At 49.1% G+C, this 19,242-nt stretch overlaps 1 protein-coding gene across 2 annotated transcripts in view; it reads left to right on the top strand.

Moving 5' to 3' along the window:
- Positions 1–19,242, top strand: part of RGS10 (regulator of G protein signaling 10) — a 37,775-nt gene that overhangs the window by 3,478 nt on the left and 15,055 nt on the right. For both annotated transcript variants that reach the window (XM_024756101.1, XM_024756099.1), the window contains 3 exons: positions 7,371–7,489; positions 8,885–8,971; positions 18,378–18,521. In XM_024756101.1, coding sequence (XP_024611869.1) covers positions 7,371–7,489; positions 8,885–8,971; positions 18,378–18,521 — 350 coding nt within the window. The remainder of the gene's footprint in view (positions 1–7,370; positions 7,490–8,884; positions 8,972–18,377; positions 18,522–19,242) is intronic.

Here is a 19,242-nt window from a genome sequence, read left to right as displayed (position 1 = left end):
CCCCCCCCCGCCCCCGCCCCGTCCCGGATTCAGTCCTGCGGACCCGAGGTGGGAGGGAGAGTTGGCTGCATTTTTGACAGTCGATTCTTACGCCACTTAAGTGTGAGGACCCCGCCAAGGATTCTGTGCACCCACCCTGCCCCCCACAGCGACTTGCACTGTTGATGGTAAATGGGATGCTCTTCGCTTGAAAAGCAAAGCCAGAGCCACGGCCTTCCACCGCCTCCTGCGAGCAGAACACGGGCTGAACCGCCAGGGGAATTCCCCGCTCCCCCGCCCAGAGCCTGTTATACATTATCCCATTAAACCTCTGGGACCAGTTTCAGATTTATGGCAGGGCTTAAGTTTTTATTTAAAGATGACAGTTGACATACAATTTAATGGCCGGCTTGGCTGCTGGGGGAAATTTTCCCTGCCGAACATCACTGAGCCGGGCCTTCAGATTCAGGGAGAACGAAGCGGGCACAGAGAGGCGGGGCTGAGCGAGGGGCGTGGTTTATACCCGGGTGGCGACCTGAACACCACCGCGGGCAACTCGCGGACTCGTGGGTGCCGGGCGCTCGGGGTGCTTTACTTGCCTTCACAGACTGTATGATGTATGAACTGATGTCTCCTTTACGCACTGTTAGAAACTGTGGAAACCAGGCAGGTGCCTGGCTGGGCCATTTCCTAGGGCTTTCTGGGTGAACTGAGTCATTTCCCTCCCTGGGGTTGAGTAATCCCCTCGGCCCCCTGCCGCTGGGCTCTGGGAACTTGCTGTTTAAATTGTACTAAATTTACGCTCACCAGTTTCTTCTGCTTCCCCCAGATAGCTCTCCACGGCAGCAGCCCCGGGGGTGGCAGCGGGGGCCCAGGCAGGCGACAGAAGCAGCTCCTCGATAAGAGCTGTCAGGAGGCGCACACTGGAGCCAAACAGTCCCTTGCAGACTTCCGGGGACCAATTTCCCTTCCCAGTAGGTTCGCATCTCTCGAGGGCCCCGCCGAGTGCCTGTGGGTCAGCTCTGCTGTCCCCGCTCTGTGGTGGGCTCAGGGACCCCTCATCTGGCTTGCCTTCTCGCTCAGTCCCCCCACTGCCCACCCCGCCCTTGGGTGGCTGGACATTCCCACCTCTGTCCTGTGTCCTCTCCCAAAGCTCCAGGAGGCCCGCTCTTCCAGGCCTCCTGCCTCCCTCTCTGTACCTGAAATGCAGCCTGCCCATCTTGTCTCTCCTCTGACAGCTGCAGAGCCCGCCCATTTCAGAAGGGACAGACCAGGGGACTCAGATCTCTGACCGAGCCCAGAGCTGCCTACATGACCTCACACAGTATCCAGTGTGTCATCTTGCTTGTGTGTATTTAGAGAGTGAGTGTGGAGCGGTGGGCTTTTCTCTTTCCTTCCTCGCCTCCCTGCTTCTCTGCTCCACTTCCTTCCTTCTTTCTTTTCTTTCTCTCTTTCTCCAGTTGGGACATTAAAAACCAACAATACCATCATCCACTGTCTTTATCATCCCACAAATGAAGGATGTTTCAACACCCCAAATAGGAAGAGAGAGATAATCTCACGTAAAGAACTTGTCCTGATACACAAGAATCTTCCAGAGGCTGTTGCTTCTAGGGGAGAGGCTCTGGGTCGCTGAAGGGCAGGGGCGATAGGAAGACCTGTCCCACTGTGCTCCCTTGTGTAGCTCTTGTCTTTTGTACCCTGTAAATAAATGTAATTACCTACTTAAAAAAGACAACCCAGTACTGTCCCACTCGATCAGCACAGCTCACTTGGTAAATACTTCCTTCTGCTTATTCTCATTCTTTCATGGACCAGTGAAGAAAACTTCATGGCAGTGTGTGGCATTGCAGCCAGATGCCATCTGGGAATGCCTGGCTTCATCTTCTCAATTATTTTTAATTTCCCTGAGAAAAAGCACCCGCCTTTTATTTCTTGCGTCTTTCCCTGCCCTTCCCTTAACAGCCTCTGCAGCCAGACAGCCTAGGGTTGAGTCCCAGCTCATCGACTTCCTGGCTGTCCCCTTTGGAGCAAGTGATTTAACCTTGTTGTGCCTCAGTTTCCTCATCTGTAAAATGGGCCACCGATGGACCCAACCTCCAAGGGCTGTGAGGTTGAGATGGGATGTAGTCAGTGTTCAGTAAATGCCATCTCTTTTTACAACCGTCATCCTCCTCTCTGTTTTGTCCCCCGCTCAACCTGATAATCTATCAGAAAACAGCTATCACTATAAATCTATACAAGAGTGCCCGGCACTGCAGACCCTGAGGAAGACACAGCTCTTACTCTCAAGAAATACACAGTCTACCCTACTGACACCGGAGGGAAAAAGTTACTTATTTTCCCTGAGGTGGGGGCCAGGGGAGAGCAAGGGCACATTTCCGCATAAGTCAGGTCCCAGAGGAAGCATGGGGGCTTCTGGAAAGTGAGAAGAAATATGGACAGGGTCTTCACTTTCACCTCCAGAATTGGGCTCCTGGGTAGTTTTTATTTTTTCTGGGCCTTTGCCTAGAAAGTGAGGATTCTCGGGAAGCTACAGAAGACAGTCTGGCGTCCTTATTTCCTTCCCTCTGGTAGAAAGTGGAAACTGGGGCATCTGTTGTTTAGTCCACTCAGAAGAGGATGTTGAGGTTTGCTTTTCCTCTGGATCCAAAAGGGTGCTCTGGAGCCCCACAGCCCCCGTCTGTCTCGCACAAAGCGTCTCTGAGAAGGCAGCGGAGACCTCCCCAGGCAGACCCCAGAGCATGGCACGTAAGGAAGGGTCCCCACCCCTTTGGCTATCAGATATGCCCTCAGCTCACCCATCGCTGGGTGCTGGCGGGCAGGGTAGAGGTAAGGGTGTGTGTGGTGCAGCTGCAGGTGCACAGGGGGCCCCTGGAGGGCTCGGCTGAGCAAGTTGACTTTTTCTGAGGCCTCAGACCTCGTGGGAAAACTGCCATGAGGCCGTTTCTGAGCCCAGCTGACCTCTCCAGCCTGTTGGCCTGCTCTGGTCTTTGATGCTTGCTATCAGTATGATTATTTCAGAACGATTTTATTTTTATTTTCTGCTAATGGCAGTTCATGCCAACCTCCCTACCAAGGGAATTGCATGCCTGAAGGCTCATTATTCTCAGAAGCTAGATACTGGAACTGATAAACACTTAAGTAATATTTAGATAGAGGGTTTCCATGACCCAGTTTCTCTGGAGCCTTACATGGATCACCAGTTGTGAAAACGGATTCTCTGCTTCTAAGTGGGATGACTTTTTAAAAAAATGTGATGTTTGATGTGATATAGGTGATATGAGGTTTTAAATCAGTTTTGTGGGGTGTGTACTTTCCCTGATTATTTTAAAGGAGTATGGTGTATGTGTGTGTGGTACCAAACCACATTAGAATTTAGGGTTAACGTTTCTGCCTTTTCCCGGGCTTGAATGTTTAGTTTGTTTTCTTTAATGTGCTGTGCTTTTGGGGGGTGCCTTTGACAAACCCTCTGAGGATGTAAGTTGACTCTGCTATTGAGGAAGCTGGATATTGAGAGTTTACTAAAATCTTTGACTTGGGGAAATTGTCTATGCAGGACCATTAGCCAGACCTTCCTGAAGACTAATAGCAGGAATTTGTTCTGATGAGTGTTAGAGATGCCTTCTGAGTATGGATTTCCAAGGAATTAATGTCTGGAGAAGGTCTCTGTTAGATATGACATCATGGCATCTATAAATAATGCATCACACAACGTGCTGCAAGCAGCCAGCCTCAGCCCTCTGTACCTGGATGCTGTGCCGGCTTTGAAATGACAGCTTTTACCACACAGAACAGCGTAAACGTAAATGGAAAGCGTCTGCCCGTTGTGCTTATGTGCTGGATGATTCTGGCCCAGCCGTAGGTGGGTTTTTGTCTGCAAGGAATTGGACTCTTCGTTTTTGCAGTCTTCTCACACATAAGTGTTATCATTCTTGTCGAGGCCGTCATGTTCTGGCTTCTGTGAATGTGAAGATCAGCAGATATCAGAACTAACAATGGCAGCCCATTGACCTGGGCTCTGCAGGCAGGACTACCTGGGCTTGGACCGTGACTCCCCGTTTCTAGCTGGGTGCCCCTTGCGAGTTACTGTGCCTCCGTTTCCTCATCTGTGAAGTGAGGATAATACTAAGCACATCTGAGGGTCGTTGTGAGAACAGAATGATTTAACCCATGGAAAAAGCTTGGAATAGTACCCAGCACACTGTGAATAATTCGTTGTCTTAGGAAGCCCTTACTTACATGCATCGGAAAATAGGGGAAGTCTACTTGTACCGACGAGGATCCTGAGAAATGGAAATGCCTCAGGTTAGGGGGCAGTCTCTCAGGGCATTGCCAAATGGAGTGGACCTCTGCCAGTCTCATTGGAGGTTGGGGATAATGACTTGGAAAAGAGAGACATCATTAAGTGAGTGGAGTTTGCAAGTGTTGCTCTAACTAGAGATATCTATCTATATTGATACCAATCAAGAAGGATTAAAAAAAAAAAAGGCGTAGCCAAAGGCCTTAATCAAAATTCAAAGACAATCCGGAAGTCTTGGCAAAATTCAAGTCAGTATTTCTGGAAAAGTGAAAACACATGGCAGTAGAGTTTGAGTAGAAGATTCCTATAGTAAAAGGACTGCTAGGGCAGAAGGTGAGCAGAAGGGCAAGAAGAAATTTCTCTTTATCCGTGGCACCAAAGCCGAAACTAATAACCATGGCTATGGAGATACTTTCTGTGTCTTGGTATGCTTTCTGGGCCAGCCCTGAAAATTCTGTGCCTCTGTAACAGTGTCAGCCATAGATGTATTTCATGACATTGATGGAAGGGAAATGGTAGCCTAGGAGGGAGCTGAAAGGAAGGGCCACCCATCTGCAAACTCCTGTGTTCCGAGGCACCCTGGGGTTCCATAGAGGTGGTCCTGGTGGGGACAATTGCCCGCATATTTAAGTCCCAGTACTGGTTCCATCCAGCAGTTCCTTAGCTGGGTCACCTTACCCTCTGGACCTTTATTTCTCAGTCTGTTAAATAAGGAGACTAGATCAGATGAGTGGGTTTTGAGTTGTAAAACTTTTTGTTCACACGAAAGCCAGCACAGAAACCTAATATGCAAAATGACTAGAGTATGAAATAAAAGAGGGGAGTGAGGGAGCAATTGTCTCACGGTGGGGATGGCTATCTTATCTCTCAGTTAACCAGAAGACCTAGTTAACCAGAGCACTCTATTGGCTAAATGGGAATCCACCAAGTGTATTTATTTGCAAGACAGTGAGGCCGTGAAAACCCAAATGTGGTTTGGTTTATTATTGAAAAGAACATCAAGAGTTTTGGCATCACTACAGGCCAAGGTTGAAAAGTTATAGCCAAAGCAGTTGTTCTGCAATGGCGAGAGAAATTTCTGGCTACCTACGATTTTTCCGGAACAGCGAACTTGTGTCTGTAATTTATTTACTTAAGAGAAGATCTGCTAGGGGAGTGGAGTAAACTGTCCAACTGTACTCTTTGGGTAGAGAACAGGGAGTAAATCTGTGAAACGCTTGGCAGAATGAACCCTGTTGCAGAAATTTCTTACGATAATGATCTTTTAGTTTGATTTATACTTCATTGGGAAGAAATGCAGTGTTCAGAAGCTTGCCGTTTTAACATTTGCAAAGAGAGCAGAGAACTAATTTAATCTCCGCGAACTGAAGATTCACTTTAGAGAAGTGTCAGGTCCATTTGTGATGTTTGAGTGGGTTTGCCTCTCAAGTAAAGGAATGGATTTGTCCCAAACAACTCTCTTATGTGCTCCATCACCAATGCATCGTGCTTCTGCTTTATTTAGCCCAAATCAGCCAATCAGTGTATAGAACCCAGGTAGTTTTCCCAGATGCTAGGAGACCGAGTCTCAGCTGCTTGAGAAATTAATATGTTTGTTGACCTCCAATAGAACACAGTAGATCACAGAAGCTGAGTTACTTCCATGTTCGACATATCCTGATACAGCTTTCCTCCAAAAACATTTGAAACCATATGACCACCTAGCTACTTGCAACAATTAATAGTCATAAGACTTTTAAAATTTGTCCTTTTAAAATGATTTGTTTTGCTGATTTCTTAATTTAAAGTTTATTTTCTCCCAGATTCAAACTTTTCTTTAGAGAGACATGTCTCTACTTTGAAAAAAAAAGAAAGCAGTGGAGAAAAGAAGTATTAGCTATAAAAATAGTTCACTTGATAAATCATTATTTTAAGGAAGCAGAGAGAAGAACTAATATTTTTTGAGGGTACACTGTGAGCATCTAGGTGCCTGATGTGTTTCCTCCTTTAATCCTTCTGATAACCCCAAGAGATAGGGGGATTATCTTCATCTTACACAGAGTTTTGCCCGTGTTCACATAGTTCGAATTGGCAAAACTGGCTTTGGAACCTGGGCCCATCCGAAGTGACGTTCCACGGATTTTCCCTTGACTCCAGGAAGGGGCCAAATTCTGTAGATGAGGTGTGTTTGTGTTGCTACTTCCTCCTTCAGGCAAGTAGCCAGAGTGTGTTAGTTGGAGGTCCCCGTCCCCTTTCCTATAGTCAAGAGGCTCTTTTTAGAGGTAAGAGTAAGAAAGTGCAGCAGATGTGCAGGTGCAAAGTCACTGATTCATTTAGCCTATGCCCTTTGTAACAGCGTCCCACCGAGACATATTGGAGCCTGAGAGGCACAAGGAAAAATCAGCTATAATGATCCTGTCTTTATTTAAATTTTTGGTATTTTGCTCGTTATGGAATTTTTTGCATTAATTTTGATTTTTCAGAATATTGCACGAAAACCTCATTTACCTGATGCCTGAGTTTTTTGGGCACCCCCTTAAATTTTGCACCTCTGGCCAGTGCCTCCCTTTCCCCACCCTAGTCCCGGCCCTGGTACACACTTTAATTTATGTACCAGGCAATGAGCTACCTGCTGGAGATACAAGATCAAGATGCAGAGGAGCTTTCAGACTGGTGAGCGCCGGTCGTGCAGTCACAACACAGCAGGATAATTATGAGACTGTGCACAGAACGTAATGGGGGAAGAGTTGCTGTTGAGTCAAGGTCCCTGGGAGGAGGGCTTGAGGGAGACTTGAAGGCTGCCTGTGGGTCAGCCAGTGGACACGTGGGTGGGGGAAGGATATATGGGGAGTGTTGGGAAATGACAAGTCCCTTCTTAACTCGGAGCCACAGTTTTCTGCATCTGTAAAATGGAGGGAATAGCAGCACGCCCTTCATAAGGTTGTTGTCAGGACTAGAATGAATTCACTGTGTTAAGCACGGAGAGTAGATTCTGGCATATAACTTACTATTACATCTTAGCCATAATGGTGGTGATGATGATCATAATGCCCGTTATAAGATGACAGTATCTTTGGGCCACATACACAGTCTAAACTTTGCTTTGCAGACATCCGCGACAGTGATGGGAGTTCCAGCAGCAGCCACCAGAACCCCAAGAGCACAGACAAATGGGCGGCTTCTCTGGAGAACCTGCTTGAAGACCCGGAAGGCGTGAAAAGATTTAGGGTTTGACTTTTTTCGTTGTTCACCGGGCTGGACGCACATACCAAGAAGTTTAGAAGCCTGTGGGTGGAGCACAGGCCAGGTTTTAACACTGTCTGGCCCAACTTGAGAAGCAGAACTTCTCACCTGTCATGACCAAGATGGAAATGCTTTCCTGGGCAGTCATGGAGCAGCACGGAGGGGCGTGCACAGACTGTTTCTTTCTTTTTTTTTTTTTCTAACTATTTGGTTTCACCAGGTCTTAGTTGCGGCAGGCGGGCTCCTTAGTTGTAACACATGGGCTCCCTAGTTGTGACATGCGAGCTCTTAGTTGTGGCATACATGTGGGATCTATTTCCCTGACCAGGGATTGAACCTGAGCCCCCTGCATTGGGAGCACAGAGTCCTGTCCGCTGCGCCAGCAGGGAAGTCCCTCTTTCTGGTTTTTATATAGCTGGATGGGAGCGGGGTGGGGTGATGAGGAAGAGGTACTGTGCTCATTGGCAGAATCTACAAAGAATTTCCAGCTCTGTGACACCTGGGAGGGGGTGGTCTGGGTCTCTCTGATGTGAAGGTTTGTTCACTTGTATGTTGGGGATTCTCAGGATACATATTAACAGAGTGAAAGAGGCTGGACATCAGCTGGCAAAGTGAAGATGAACTCAGAGAGGAGAGCAGGTGGGTGGGGAAGTGTCGGGACTGCCTAGAAATGGCCTGCAGAAACTCCAAGTGTCAGAAGAAGCACAGGTGAATTTCAAGAATGCCTTGTATCTGCCTGAGTCCCACTGACTTCTGTCTTTTAAGTCTTGGGTCAGGCCAGGATAAGCCCTGATGCTGTTGGTCTCTGTAGCAGACTCCAAGGAGCGGGTAGCAGGCATTTCTGGACATAGGACCACCATCTAGAGCGCCGTCTAGATCTCGGGGAGAAAACTTTTCTGTGCACAGCAGGATAGCTGGCTGTGCCACTAAGCCCCCAACATCTGCCAAAAGAAAGCACACCTCCAGCTTGAAATAGTTTTCATTGTGGCATTTTTAGACATGCTTAGTATGTTTTCTTTTCTTTTGTTTAAAAAAATGAGCCTGATTTTGAAGGAATGTACTTTGTTTAAACACCGTCTGGAAGGAACTAACATATCTTCCACTTTAATTTACTTTTTGGTAATTTATCGTCAGTTGAGAATTGTGAGTAGATTCCTACTTCATTTTTACTCTTTTTCAGAGTGTCAAACCCTTGAAGTTCAAATGCATATGAAATTCCAGCTTTAACATTAAACATACACTATGTTTTCAGGGTGGAGCTTTTACAGGGTGAATGAACACCCTCATTTGTTGAATTTTGACTTAGTTCTTGAAGGGAAATGCATTATTTGTTTTTTAAGTAGAATACTGTTTGATATTTTTTCTTCTTTTCATCCACAGGAATTTTTAAAAAAGGAATTCAGTGAAGAAAATGTTTTATTTTGGCTAGCATGTGAAGATTTTAAGAAAACACAAGATAAAAAGCAGGTACTTCTACTCTATAATCACATTCTTGGTAATTTTCTTCTCTCCTTATAAAGTTATATTTGCCTTTCCAATAAATTTTGAAATTGCCTAGGGAAATCTGATCCATATTGGATTTTGGGGAAGATTTAAGCTTCAGAATAGCCTATGTGGTATTGATCAAATATTAACAATTCTTTTAAAAAGTGTGTTAATCTATTTTTAAAAATTAATTAATCTTTGGCTGCGTTGGGACTTCGTTGCTGCACGCGGGCTTTCTCTAGTTGCAGCGAGCGGGGGCCACTCTTAGTTGCGGTGCGCGGGCTTCTCATTGTGGTGGCTTCTCTTGTTGCAGAGCATGGGCTCTAGGAGCGCGGGCTTCAGTAGTTGTGGCACTTGGGCTCAGTAGTTGTGGCTTGCATCCTCTAGAGTTCAGGCTCAGTAGTTGTGGCTCATGGGCTTAGTTGCTCCATGGCATGTGGGATCTTTCCGGGCCAGGGCTCAAACCCGTGTGCCTTAACCTCTGCACCACCAGGGACGCCTTGTTAATCTATTTTTAAATGGAGCTGTTCAAATGGACAAATGTTTAAAGTAAAAATAATGATTTAAGTCATTGAGAGTTTCTCATCGAGTATGATTTCTTTTTCATGAATAAGTTGTGTGAATGCTTCCCCCAGAGTTTGACATGTCTGTGTTTTTTATGGACACCGTAAAGCAGATGTGTGGTGATAAAAGCACAACGCACATCAGATGGATTGTCAATTATTCAGTATATCTTTACGAAACACCTTGTAGTTGGCAGGCATCCCACGTAGAAAGTTTCTGACTGCTCTCCTGGGTGGAGGTGGATGTGTGCTCTTTGCAGGAGGTAGCCTTTAGCTCCAATGCCAACCAGATTTTCTGCCACTGGAGGTTGGGTGTTGGGGTGGTGGAGGAGATTATGGGGAAGGAGGCTTGTGGATTGGGTGTGTTTACGAGGCTCATGCCTGTGTATTTCTAAGAGGTTAGTGGCTAAATGCCTACAGGAGCCGGTAATAATGTGCACGAGTGAGGTTTTTTGTATGAGGCTGCAGGGAGTGGTGGGGACTGGGGCCATTAGGGGGTGGCCTGCCCTGCCTCCAGAGGCTGTAGCTGGTTGTTTAGCTGACTTTGGCAGTGAACGCTTTGGGGTCTGTGGCCGTCTGAGCTTTCCCTGCTTTGGGTTCTACCCACCTAGGTCTTCGCTTGCCCACCCTTGCCCCAGAACTCTGAGGGACCTTGCTTCCTAAGGCATCTTCTCCCATCTTTAGTCTGATGCTGCCTGTTTTTCCAGAGAAGCTGGACATTTGGATTCTTATGTGAAACCATCCAGTTTTATAAATGATGGAACTAATTTTTTAAAAATGTAAAACCTTGCCTGCCAAAAAAAACATATCCATGGGCAGATGTGGCTTGTGGGCTGCCAGTTTTTAAGCCTCTGGTTCCAAAAGCTGGAATCCATGAGGCCAAAAGCCATTATGTGTTTGCAGAAAATGTCACTCCTTGGTTTATTCAAAGGCTTTTCCACCTCAGACACCCTTTCCCCAAGATGGAGCAGTGTGACCTTCGCCCTGTCACCTTCCCCTCTGTCGGGGCAAGGATGGATTCCAAGATCCCTTGAGCTGAACTTCCTAGGTCAGCCCAGAAAGCCATCCCGGGCATGATGCTGGGCATTTGCTTCCTTCCTGCTTCTTGACCCTGGATGACTTTATCTGAGCCCTTTGGGCTGGTGAATGGTCTCAGGTGTTGGCTGTGCCCCTTCAGGCAGGCATGCCCATTGCAATCCTTTGCCCCCAGCACCCAGCACAGGGCCCAGGGACAACTGTCAATAAATGCTGGCCTGGGCAATGGGTTCATCCGGCCTCACCCTAAAACCCTAGCTCAGAGTCAAGCAGGCAGACAGATGTCCATTTCTCTGCCTTCATTTGCGTGTTGGAGGTTAGAGGGGCTGACAGGTCAGCCAGCCACCCCTGCAGTGTACAGATCAGGCAGTTGAGGTACCCGCGCGGCTGAGCTGGGACTTGAACCTGCCCCATGAGCTGCCCAGTCGTTTCCACTGCACGTGAGGCTGACGTGCCCTTCAGTTCAGTTGAGTTTTTGCCAGATCTTTGCAGCGCGCCTGCTCGGGGCCAGGCCTTGTGAAAAGCATGGGTGACACACAGGGACAAGACAGATGAGACTCTTTAGGGAACAGGCCTCTAGAGGGGAAGCTGCTTGTTAAACAAGCCTTTGCAAGTGTGACGAGAACAGAAATGGGAAGTGCAGGATCCATGGGAGCACAGGCAGTGGGTGTCAGGAAGGTCCCTGGGGAAGTGACTCTCAAGCTGACATCTAAGTGGAGTTTGGAGATGGGGGGAGTGTTCCTGGAAGAGGGGACAGCCTGTGGGGAGGAAAGCCTGGAGAGAAGAGCTGAAGGAAGACCAGAAGACGGGAGGCTTGTGCTTGAGGGGTAGGCTGGGTCTGCTGTGTCTGAGACTGGGGCCACAGCTGGAGAAGCGGGGTGTCAAGGTGAAGCATGAAGTTTGTGGACCATTTATCTCTACAGTGAACTAAGGCAGTTGTGGGATTGATGCAAATCTCACTTTTGCATCTATTTAAATAAGACCTGTGCTGGTTGTTTTTTGTTTTTTTTTTTTTCATTTTTTACTATCATTATCCAGCCAGATCTCTGGTACCTTGTATAATTTATTTATCTTCTGTACAATTTGGTTTTCCCTCTATCATGCAGGCTCTATAAGGTTTGTGATCTTTGTCTGTCTTCTCCCCCACTGGGACTGTGTGCCTAGGACAGTGCCGGGCTCGCTGTTTCCTTCCCAATTTCCACTTAGGTCAGCTGACACCTGAGTATCTGCCGTGGGTAGGGTCCCGCCCTCTCGCTCACCTTGAGCTGCAATTGCAGCCTTAGGGGTGGACTTGAGGGAGGAGCGTGCCATCCTTTCTGTTGGGGCTTTGCATTCTCAGAAGCTCCAAACAGTGGACTGGTGCTGTGTCTTTGCTGCCTTCCGTGGTCTGTGCTTTGCCCCCTGGCAGACAGAAAAGCAGCCCTTTAGTTTGGGAGGGTCTCAACGCTCTGTGTTTATGGTGGGGATGCTGGGGCTCTAGGAAGTTGGGAGGGTGATGCCTCCCACCCTCCCTTCCTGGGGTTGTAATTGCCAGGTGTTCATATTCCACAATCAGCTTTCAAAGCAGTTCTCTCCCTTTGCTATTTCTTTGTGGTTTAACATTTTTCTATGAAGAGCCTCTTCCCCATGAATTAGCATGTGAGATCCATCTATCTTTTAACATAAAGCAACCTTTATGTCTTATAAAACCTCAGAAAAAGCTCCAAGAAGGTGTTCATTCTTTGGCTGTCCCTGAATTCATTCATTCATTCATTCATTCATTCATTCATCTGCACATGTATTTGGGCCTGTTTACTGTGTAACAAGGATTAAGATGGATACAGCGGCTCGTACAGATTTGTAAAAACCAAACCGAGTGGGGATGGGGAAGTGGTGGGGCGGTACATGTCTGATAATCATAACTCTGAGAGCAACTTGCACTGATATTTAAATATAATAGTACCATGCATTTTTATAGTGTTTTAGAGTTAACAGTTATGGGGGGAGGGGTCTGTGGTATTTATTAATTTTATTGTATTTATTTAACACTAAAACTTGATCCAGGGTTTTAGAGTGTTTGATGTCCTTATTTAAAGTAATCGTAAAGGTTTTTCTGAAAGGCTAAAACACCATCTTCTTTATTTAAAAAAAAACTACTTAAAAATCCAAAAGTGATGAGTGTTCCTTATATGAAAGTCATTCAGTTCACAAGCAGATGCAGTAAGAAGGGTTCATTCCCTCAGCACCCTCCAGGTTTCACTCTGTCTCTGGTTTGGGCTGTGTCTTTCTGACCTTTGACGTGGTCTTGGCCAGGTCCAGGCGGGACCGGATAGGAGCTCAGCTGCTCACGGTGTGGGCTGGGGTCTGGCATGGGCCTGCCCGGCATCTCCACTCCTTCCTGCCTCACTGTGTAACTTTCCGACGTCCTCTACTGTCTTCTTACTGTAACCAAGGTTTCACTTACTTTACATCCCTGTCTACTGCATTTTCCTTATTAAAACTTTATTGTTTACTGTTTGCTGCTGAGCCAAAGAGGATGCTATGATTACATTTTTTTCTTCTTGGACCATTTTTTGCTTTTCTTATTTTTATACTCTCAGATAGCCCTTTAAAATGTTTCTCGATACGGTGTTACACAGGTCTCTCAGATCATCTCTGCAGTCCGAGTTCCCCTGGGGACTCCTCCCGGGGACCCCTGACTACCCCACCCACTGGGGCACCCCCCTGTCTTCCTTTGCCACCAGTGGCCATTCCCTCTGTCCCTCCCCTGCCTCCTGGACCCAGATCCTCATCTGTCTGGAGTCACTCCCTCATTTTGGTGGAGCATGACCAGCAATAGCTTCTTGAGAAAGGGTACATGGCAGGTAGACCTTTAAAGAATCGTATTGAGTGAAAATGTTATTTTTTTCCTCTTCTCCTGCGTCATGGATAATCTGATGGAGCATAGAATTGAATTCTAGGTTAAAACTCACTCAGAATTTTGAAGACATTGTCCCATTATCTTCCACTTTTGTTAAGAATCAGTATGTTACATGTAAGCTGTTTTGTTTTCTTTGCTTGTTCACCACCAGTATTCTAAAACTGTACAGTCACAGGCTTAGAGCGGGGTGAGGTTCGTTCATCGTGTGGGGCATTTTGTGGAGCCTTTTAATCTGGAAATTTGTAGTTCTGGGAGATGTTCTTATATTGTTATTTTTATTAGCATTATTATTATTATTATTATTTTTTTTTTTTTTGCGGTACGCGGGCCTCTCACTGCTGTGGACTCTCCCGTTGCGGAGCACAGGCTCCGGACGCTCGGGCTCGGTGGCCATGGCTCACGGGCCCAGCCGCTCTGCGGCACGTGGGATCTTCCCAGACCGGGGCACGAACCCATGTCCCCTGCATTGGCAGGTGGATTCTTAACCAGTGTGCCACCAGGCAAGTCCCCCGATGTGTTTATAAACTAAACATACCTCCAATCAGCTGGGTTGGGAGAAATTTGCTGGATGTCTGTGTGCGGAATTTCCCTTAACCCTTGTGTTCGGTTTGGCATCTCTTCCGTGCCCTCCTTCGTGTCTCTGTCTGCAGCTTCCCTGAGTCAATTTCTTTAGAGAAGAAAACTCCAGGCTCTCGGGGGTGGGGCGTGGATAACTGCTCAGAGCTGGTGGTCGGGACCTGGGGGTCTAATGGCTTCTTTCTGCTGCCTTCTTCATCCCTCCTGCCTAGGTTCCCAGATGCCCCTGAGTTCCTGCCATTTTGGGACATTTCTTTGCATCCCCAGCCCTGCCGCCTCCCCTCACCAACCTTGCAGGCGCCTAGGTTTCTCCTTGCTGCTCTCTGCAGAGTCATTCGCTGTCCCTCCATCTGCTTTCCATTTCCTGAGTCTGTTCTCAGAAATATTCTCAAATCATTTACTTGACATTTTCTTTGCCTCATTCTCTTTCTGAAGTTGATATTAATGAAGGTAGTGGCTTGATCCTTTAATTTCCTTATGTGTCCTGTCCCGTTGTCCATCTCTGGCAGAGTGATGGGGACAGAGGGGAATGGGCTGGCAAGATAAGCAAGACTCAGTGACAAGCAGGGTGCGGGGTGAGAGAGGCATTGGGGGATCACTGTTCCCGGCTTCCTGGAGTAGAGACGGCAGGACCCCCCTGCCAGGAGGGGCCCACTTCTTTCCTTGGCGTTAGGTGTGGGGTGTCTGTGGGACATCCAAGCCCACATTACTGGGAATCAGTTGGCTACATGGTCAGTAGCTTCGGGGAGAGGGATGGGCTGAGATCTTGGGAGAGTATGTGGTTAGGAAAGCGTTCGGCCTAGGGCAGAACTTGGGAAACCCTAGGATTTATGGGGGTGGGGGGGACAGAGGGACAGGAGCGGACTAGGGCAGAACTTGGGAAACCCCAGAATTTATGGGGGTGGGGGGACAGAGGGACAGGAGCGGCCTAGGGCAGAACTTGGGAAACCCCAGGATTTATGGGGGTGGGGGGGACAGAGGGACAGGAGCTGGTGAAGGAGACAGAAGCAGGGAGGTGTTGGGGAATCCTGAGAGGTCAGCGGCACCGAGCAGGGCCAGGGGCCAGAGAGCAGTCCAGGAGAAGGACGGCAGTGGGCTGGCAGGGTGGGCGGAAGCCAGGGGCTGGGGAGCAGGTGGGAGGGAGAAAGTGGAGACACAAATGCACATTTTTTTCTTTTGAGATGTTTCAGTAAGAAGTCATTAACTATAGGGGGATGTGGGTAAAAGGTTTTGTTTTATTTTCCCAATGGAAAAATGTAAAGCACGCTTATTGGATAAGGGAGAGGAGGCAGAACGTGGAGAGGAGCGCTCCTCGGAGCATGGGCTGCCGATGCCTTTGCCTTTGTTCTGGGTTGATTTTTGTTTCTGGGACTGATGCTAAAGGGAATTTGCTTCTCCTAAACGTGCACTTCCTGGGAGCAGCGTTGGAGTGCTGACTTCTGCTGAGCATCGCTGTGGCTGATGCACTGCCAGGCGGGGAGGAAGGTCCCGGGCTTGCGGGGTGTCTGGGAAGCAGACCTGGGTGTACACGCTCCCACGGGCATTCCTCAGGTTGATGCCGGGAGTCATCACACGGGCCCAGGGGGGATCCTTTTCCAGCACCGTCTGGGGCAGGATTGGGCGCTGGGCACGGCTGCTGTCCACAGCAGGGCAGCTGCTCTGGTAGAGTCTGTAGAGTCTGGTAGGAGAGCGGCTGACCATCTTTCCAGGTCACACCGAGGGTCCCAGACCCATGCGGCCTCACCAGTGGGGGATGTTCTCACCCTGTCCCAACAGGAGCTGCAATAGGGTTAACCAAGCTCTGGAAAATGTACCAGAATAACTCAAGAGACCCGGTTCTTCTTTTTTGCTAAGTGTTCTTGGCGTGGACACCAGGCCATCCCATGACCGGCCTGCGGTCAGCAGTCTCAGGGTTTCCCTTCTCAGTCACGCTTCCTAGCCCAGCCAGATAAGCTCTGCCCACGAAGCCGTCACTCTGAGTGATCAGTCAGAAATGAGGGTGGCCCTGGCCTGGGCGCCTCGGGGGCCCTGCACTCTTCCCAGAGACTCGGGGTGTTGGGGACATTCTGGGGATGCTGAGAGGCCCGAGGCTGATACACCTACAGGCCCCGCCTCCCCAGAACCTGCTTCCTGTCTTCCCTTCCGCCCCATGTCTAAGCCTCAAGCTACTCGTTATACTTCTTCTTTTCAGAACCACCCAAGACAGCCTGCATCCATCTGGAAAACTGTGTGTGTGTTGTGTGTGTGTGTGTGTGTGTGTGTGTGTGTGTGTGTGTGTGTGTTCAGGGGGGAGGGAAGAAGGAGGGGAGGCCTAAAGTGATTTCTCCTTCCAGAGCCTCACATGGAGTTTGCTAATCTGACTGGCTGAAAGTCTACTTTCATGAAGTATTGTTAAAACAGGAAGTGGTTTTCCAAAAACGTTCCTTCCTGACAGATGGGGGTGGTGGGAGGGAAGCTCATGGCTTCCTGGAGGGAGTGGGTCTTCAAGAGGCGGGTGGCCCCAAAGTACTGCCCCATCTGGTCTCCACAGCTGTCTCCAGGCCTGTCCCCTGGAGTAGCCATGTTAAGGCCCCGACCTGGACGGTCTTCCTGCACGTCTTGTCAAGGCTTTCTTTCTGGGGGGGATGGTAGGTGGTCAGGCCTCCATCTCGTGGGGTCGTTTGTCAACTAGTCCCGGTACCTAAAGAAGTTAAAGGACTGCTTTTTGCCTTCTTTCAAGCACCTGCTATTGAAGCCTTCTGGTGGTTTCCACGAGGCCAAAGGGTTTCAGAGCCTGGGGCTTCCTAAGCCAAGCTCTGCAGCACGTGTGAGGCCCCAGGTGGGCTCTCTGGAGAGAATGGCAGTTTCTAGGCGGACCCCGAAAAGCCTCCTTGCATGCCCCCGCAAATCATAGCTCCGTGGCTCCATGTCAGAGGCATATGTTGTCTGGCTTCCTCTGTAGGGTGAGCTAATACTGAGGCTCTAATGTTTGGAGAAAAGCCCCATATTTGCCACCTGTGAGGTGCGAGCACAGAAAGTCAGAGAACATAGAATCCTCGGGGGACGCCCTGCAGGACTCCAGCACGGAGGCCTGCTGTGTTTAAGAGCGCCCGCCGTGAGAGCATCCCTGTACCAGCCACTGCTGGGTTTTGGTGCAACCTGAGTGCAGATACGCACACCTTTTCGAACTCCACTGACAAGCCCTCCCAGGGCAGAGCTTCCGTAGGGTTGATGCCTTCCGGCCCGATGGCGTGTTCTCTCTCTTGCTAATTCTCATACCTCCTTCCCTGAAAACAACCCCCAGCCCTGGAAGGCTGGCTGTGCATCGCCTGCTGGGAGGATAATGTATTGTGCAGGCATGGAACTGAGCAGAGATGCCAGGCTTTGGAGTCAGATGGTCCTATGTCTCCCTGTAGGCTCCCTGGATAAGCCACGTCACTTCTCCCGCCTCTGTGTCCTCATCAGGGATGTGGCACTAACAGGAAAAGTGGCACTTCATGGGCGCCCAAGGGATTAAGGAAATGGGACCATAGTTGTAAAACACCTAACGTGTCTGGCACATAGTAGGGGCTTGATCACTGGTTGGGATATGTGTTCATGGTTTAACTTGATGTTTTTGTATTGTGGTAGGATAGACACGACATACATCTTACCACGCTGACCATTTTTTAGGGCTCTCATGTTTACCATTTTAACAAGTGTACAGTTCAGTGGCATTATATACACTCACAGCGTTATACATCTATCACCACTATCCAGTTCCAGAACTTTTTCATCACCCCAAACAGAGACCCCTTACCCATTAAGCAGCCACTCCCCGTTTCCCCCTCCCGCAGCCGACCACTCATGTCTCTGTCTCTGTGGAGTTGCCTCTTCTGAATATTTCACAGAAATAGAATCATGTAACGTGTGGCCTTTCGTGTCTGGCTTCCTTCACTGAGCGTAATGCTTTCGGGGTTCATCCGTGTTGTAGAATGTGTCGGTGCTTTATTCCTTTCTACTGCTGAATAATGTTCCCATGAGGCCTTGATTTGGAGCAGTCACAGGATGGCTGTGGATGCTACCGAATATCCCTCACTCTGGGCTGGGATTCTTTCCAACATCATTTCAGAATGGATAGTGGTTTTGAGACAGGAGGTGTGGCCTACAGATGCATGGAAGGGGAGGGGAAGGGGCCAGGCCGACCGTGAGCCCCCCGCCCCCCGACCTCCCATCCAGCTCAGCTCTGGAGCCACAGCCAGATCCCCCAGGGCTCTTACAGCAGCGCTCCTTCTGGGCTCAGGCCGGGAAGGGCTGTGCTCGCCGATAACGAACAGGCTCTCCGTGTCTCCCCCAGATGCAGGAAAAGGCGAAGGAGATCTACATGACCTTTCTGTCCAGCAAGGCCTCTTCACAAGTCAACGTTGAGGGCCAGTCCCGGCTCAATGAGACGATACTGGAGGAACCGCACCCACTGATGTTCCAGAAGCTCCAGGACCAGGTAACCTGACTTCTCTACATGCACCTTGATTGGAAAACTGGCATATTTTTCCCAGCCTGGAAGAATTCAGTTAAAACCAAATGTTCGACACCCTAGAAGCCGTCCCACTCGTCCGGGCAGGCTGCGGCATGTGAAGGGGCCGTGGTTGGTGAAAGAGCAGGCTGGCCTGCCAGGCCCAGGATTTGACCCATTGGAGCCGCCCTCAGGCCTCGTTCCTCTTGGTCTACACGTAGTTTGACCGAGCAGGGTTATCTGTCTTCTCAACCAGATGAGAAGGGAGGCTGGAGCTATTTGAGGAACCCACACTGAGGAAGCAACGAGTGGTAACCGCTGAAGGTAGAAGCAGCCAGAAAAATCTAGAAAAGCAAAAGCACGTGGACTCGGAGTGGCGGGGAACCTGGGGCTTTTGTGCAAACATCGCCTCCTACTTCAGTTGGCCCCATAGTCCTCTTTGCCAACGTAGTCCACTTAAAGCAGGAAAAGTTAGGTTTAAAAAAATGGACCTAGGGCTTCCCTGGTGGTGCGGTGGTTGAGGGTCCGCCTGCTGATGCAGGGGACGCGGGTTCGTACCCCGGTCCGGGAAGATCCCACATGCCGCGGAGCGGCTGGGCCCGTGAGCCATGGCCGCTGAGCCTGCGCGTCCGGAGCCTGTGCTCCGCAACGGGAGAGGCCCCAACAGTGAGAGGGCCGCGTACCGCAAAAAAAAAAAAAAAAAAAAAAA

The sequence above is a fragment of the Neophocaena asiaeorientalis genome, unplaced genomic scaffold (genome assembly GCF_003031525.2).
Source record: "Neophocaena asiaeorientalis asiaeorientalis breed wild unplaced genomic scaffold, Neophocaena_asiaeorientalis_V1.1 scaffold85, whole genome shotgun sequence".
NCBI lineage: Eukaryota > Metazoa > Chordata > Mammalia > Artiodactyla > Phocoenidae > Neophocaena > Neophocaena asiaeorientalis.
The sequence above is the reverse complement of the archived record's forward strand: the minus strand, read 5'-3'. Positions and strand labels throughout refer to the sequence as shown.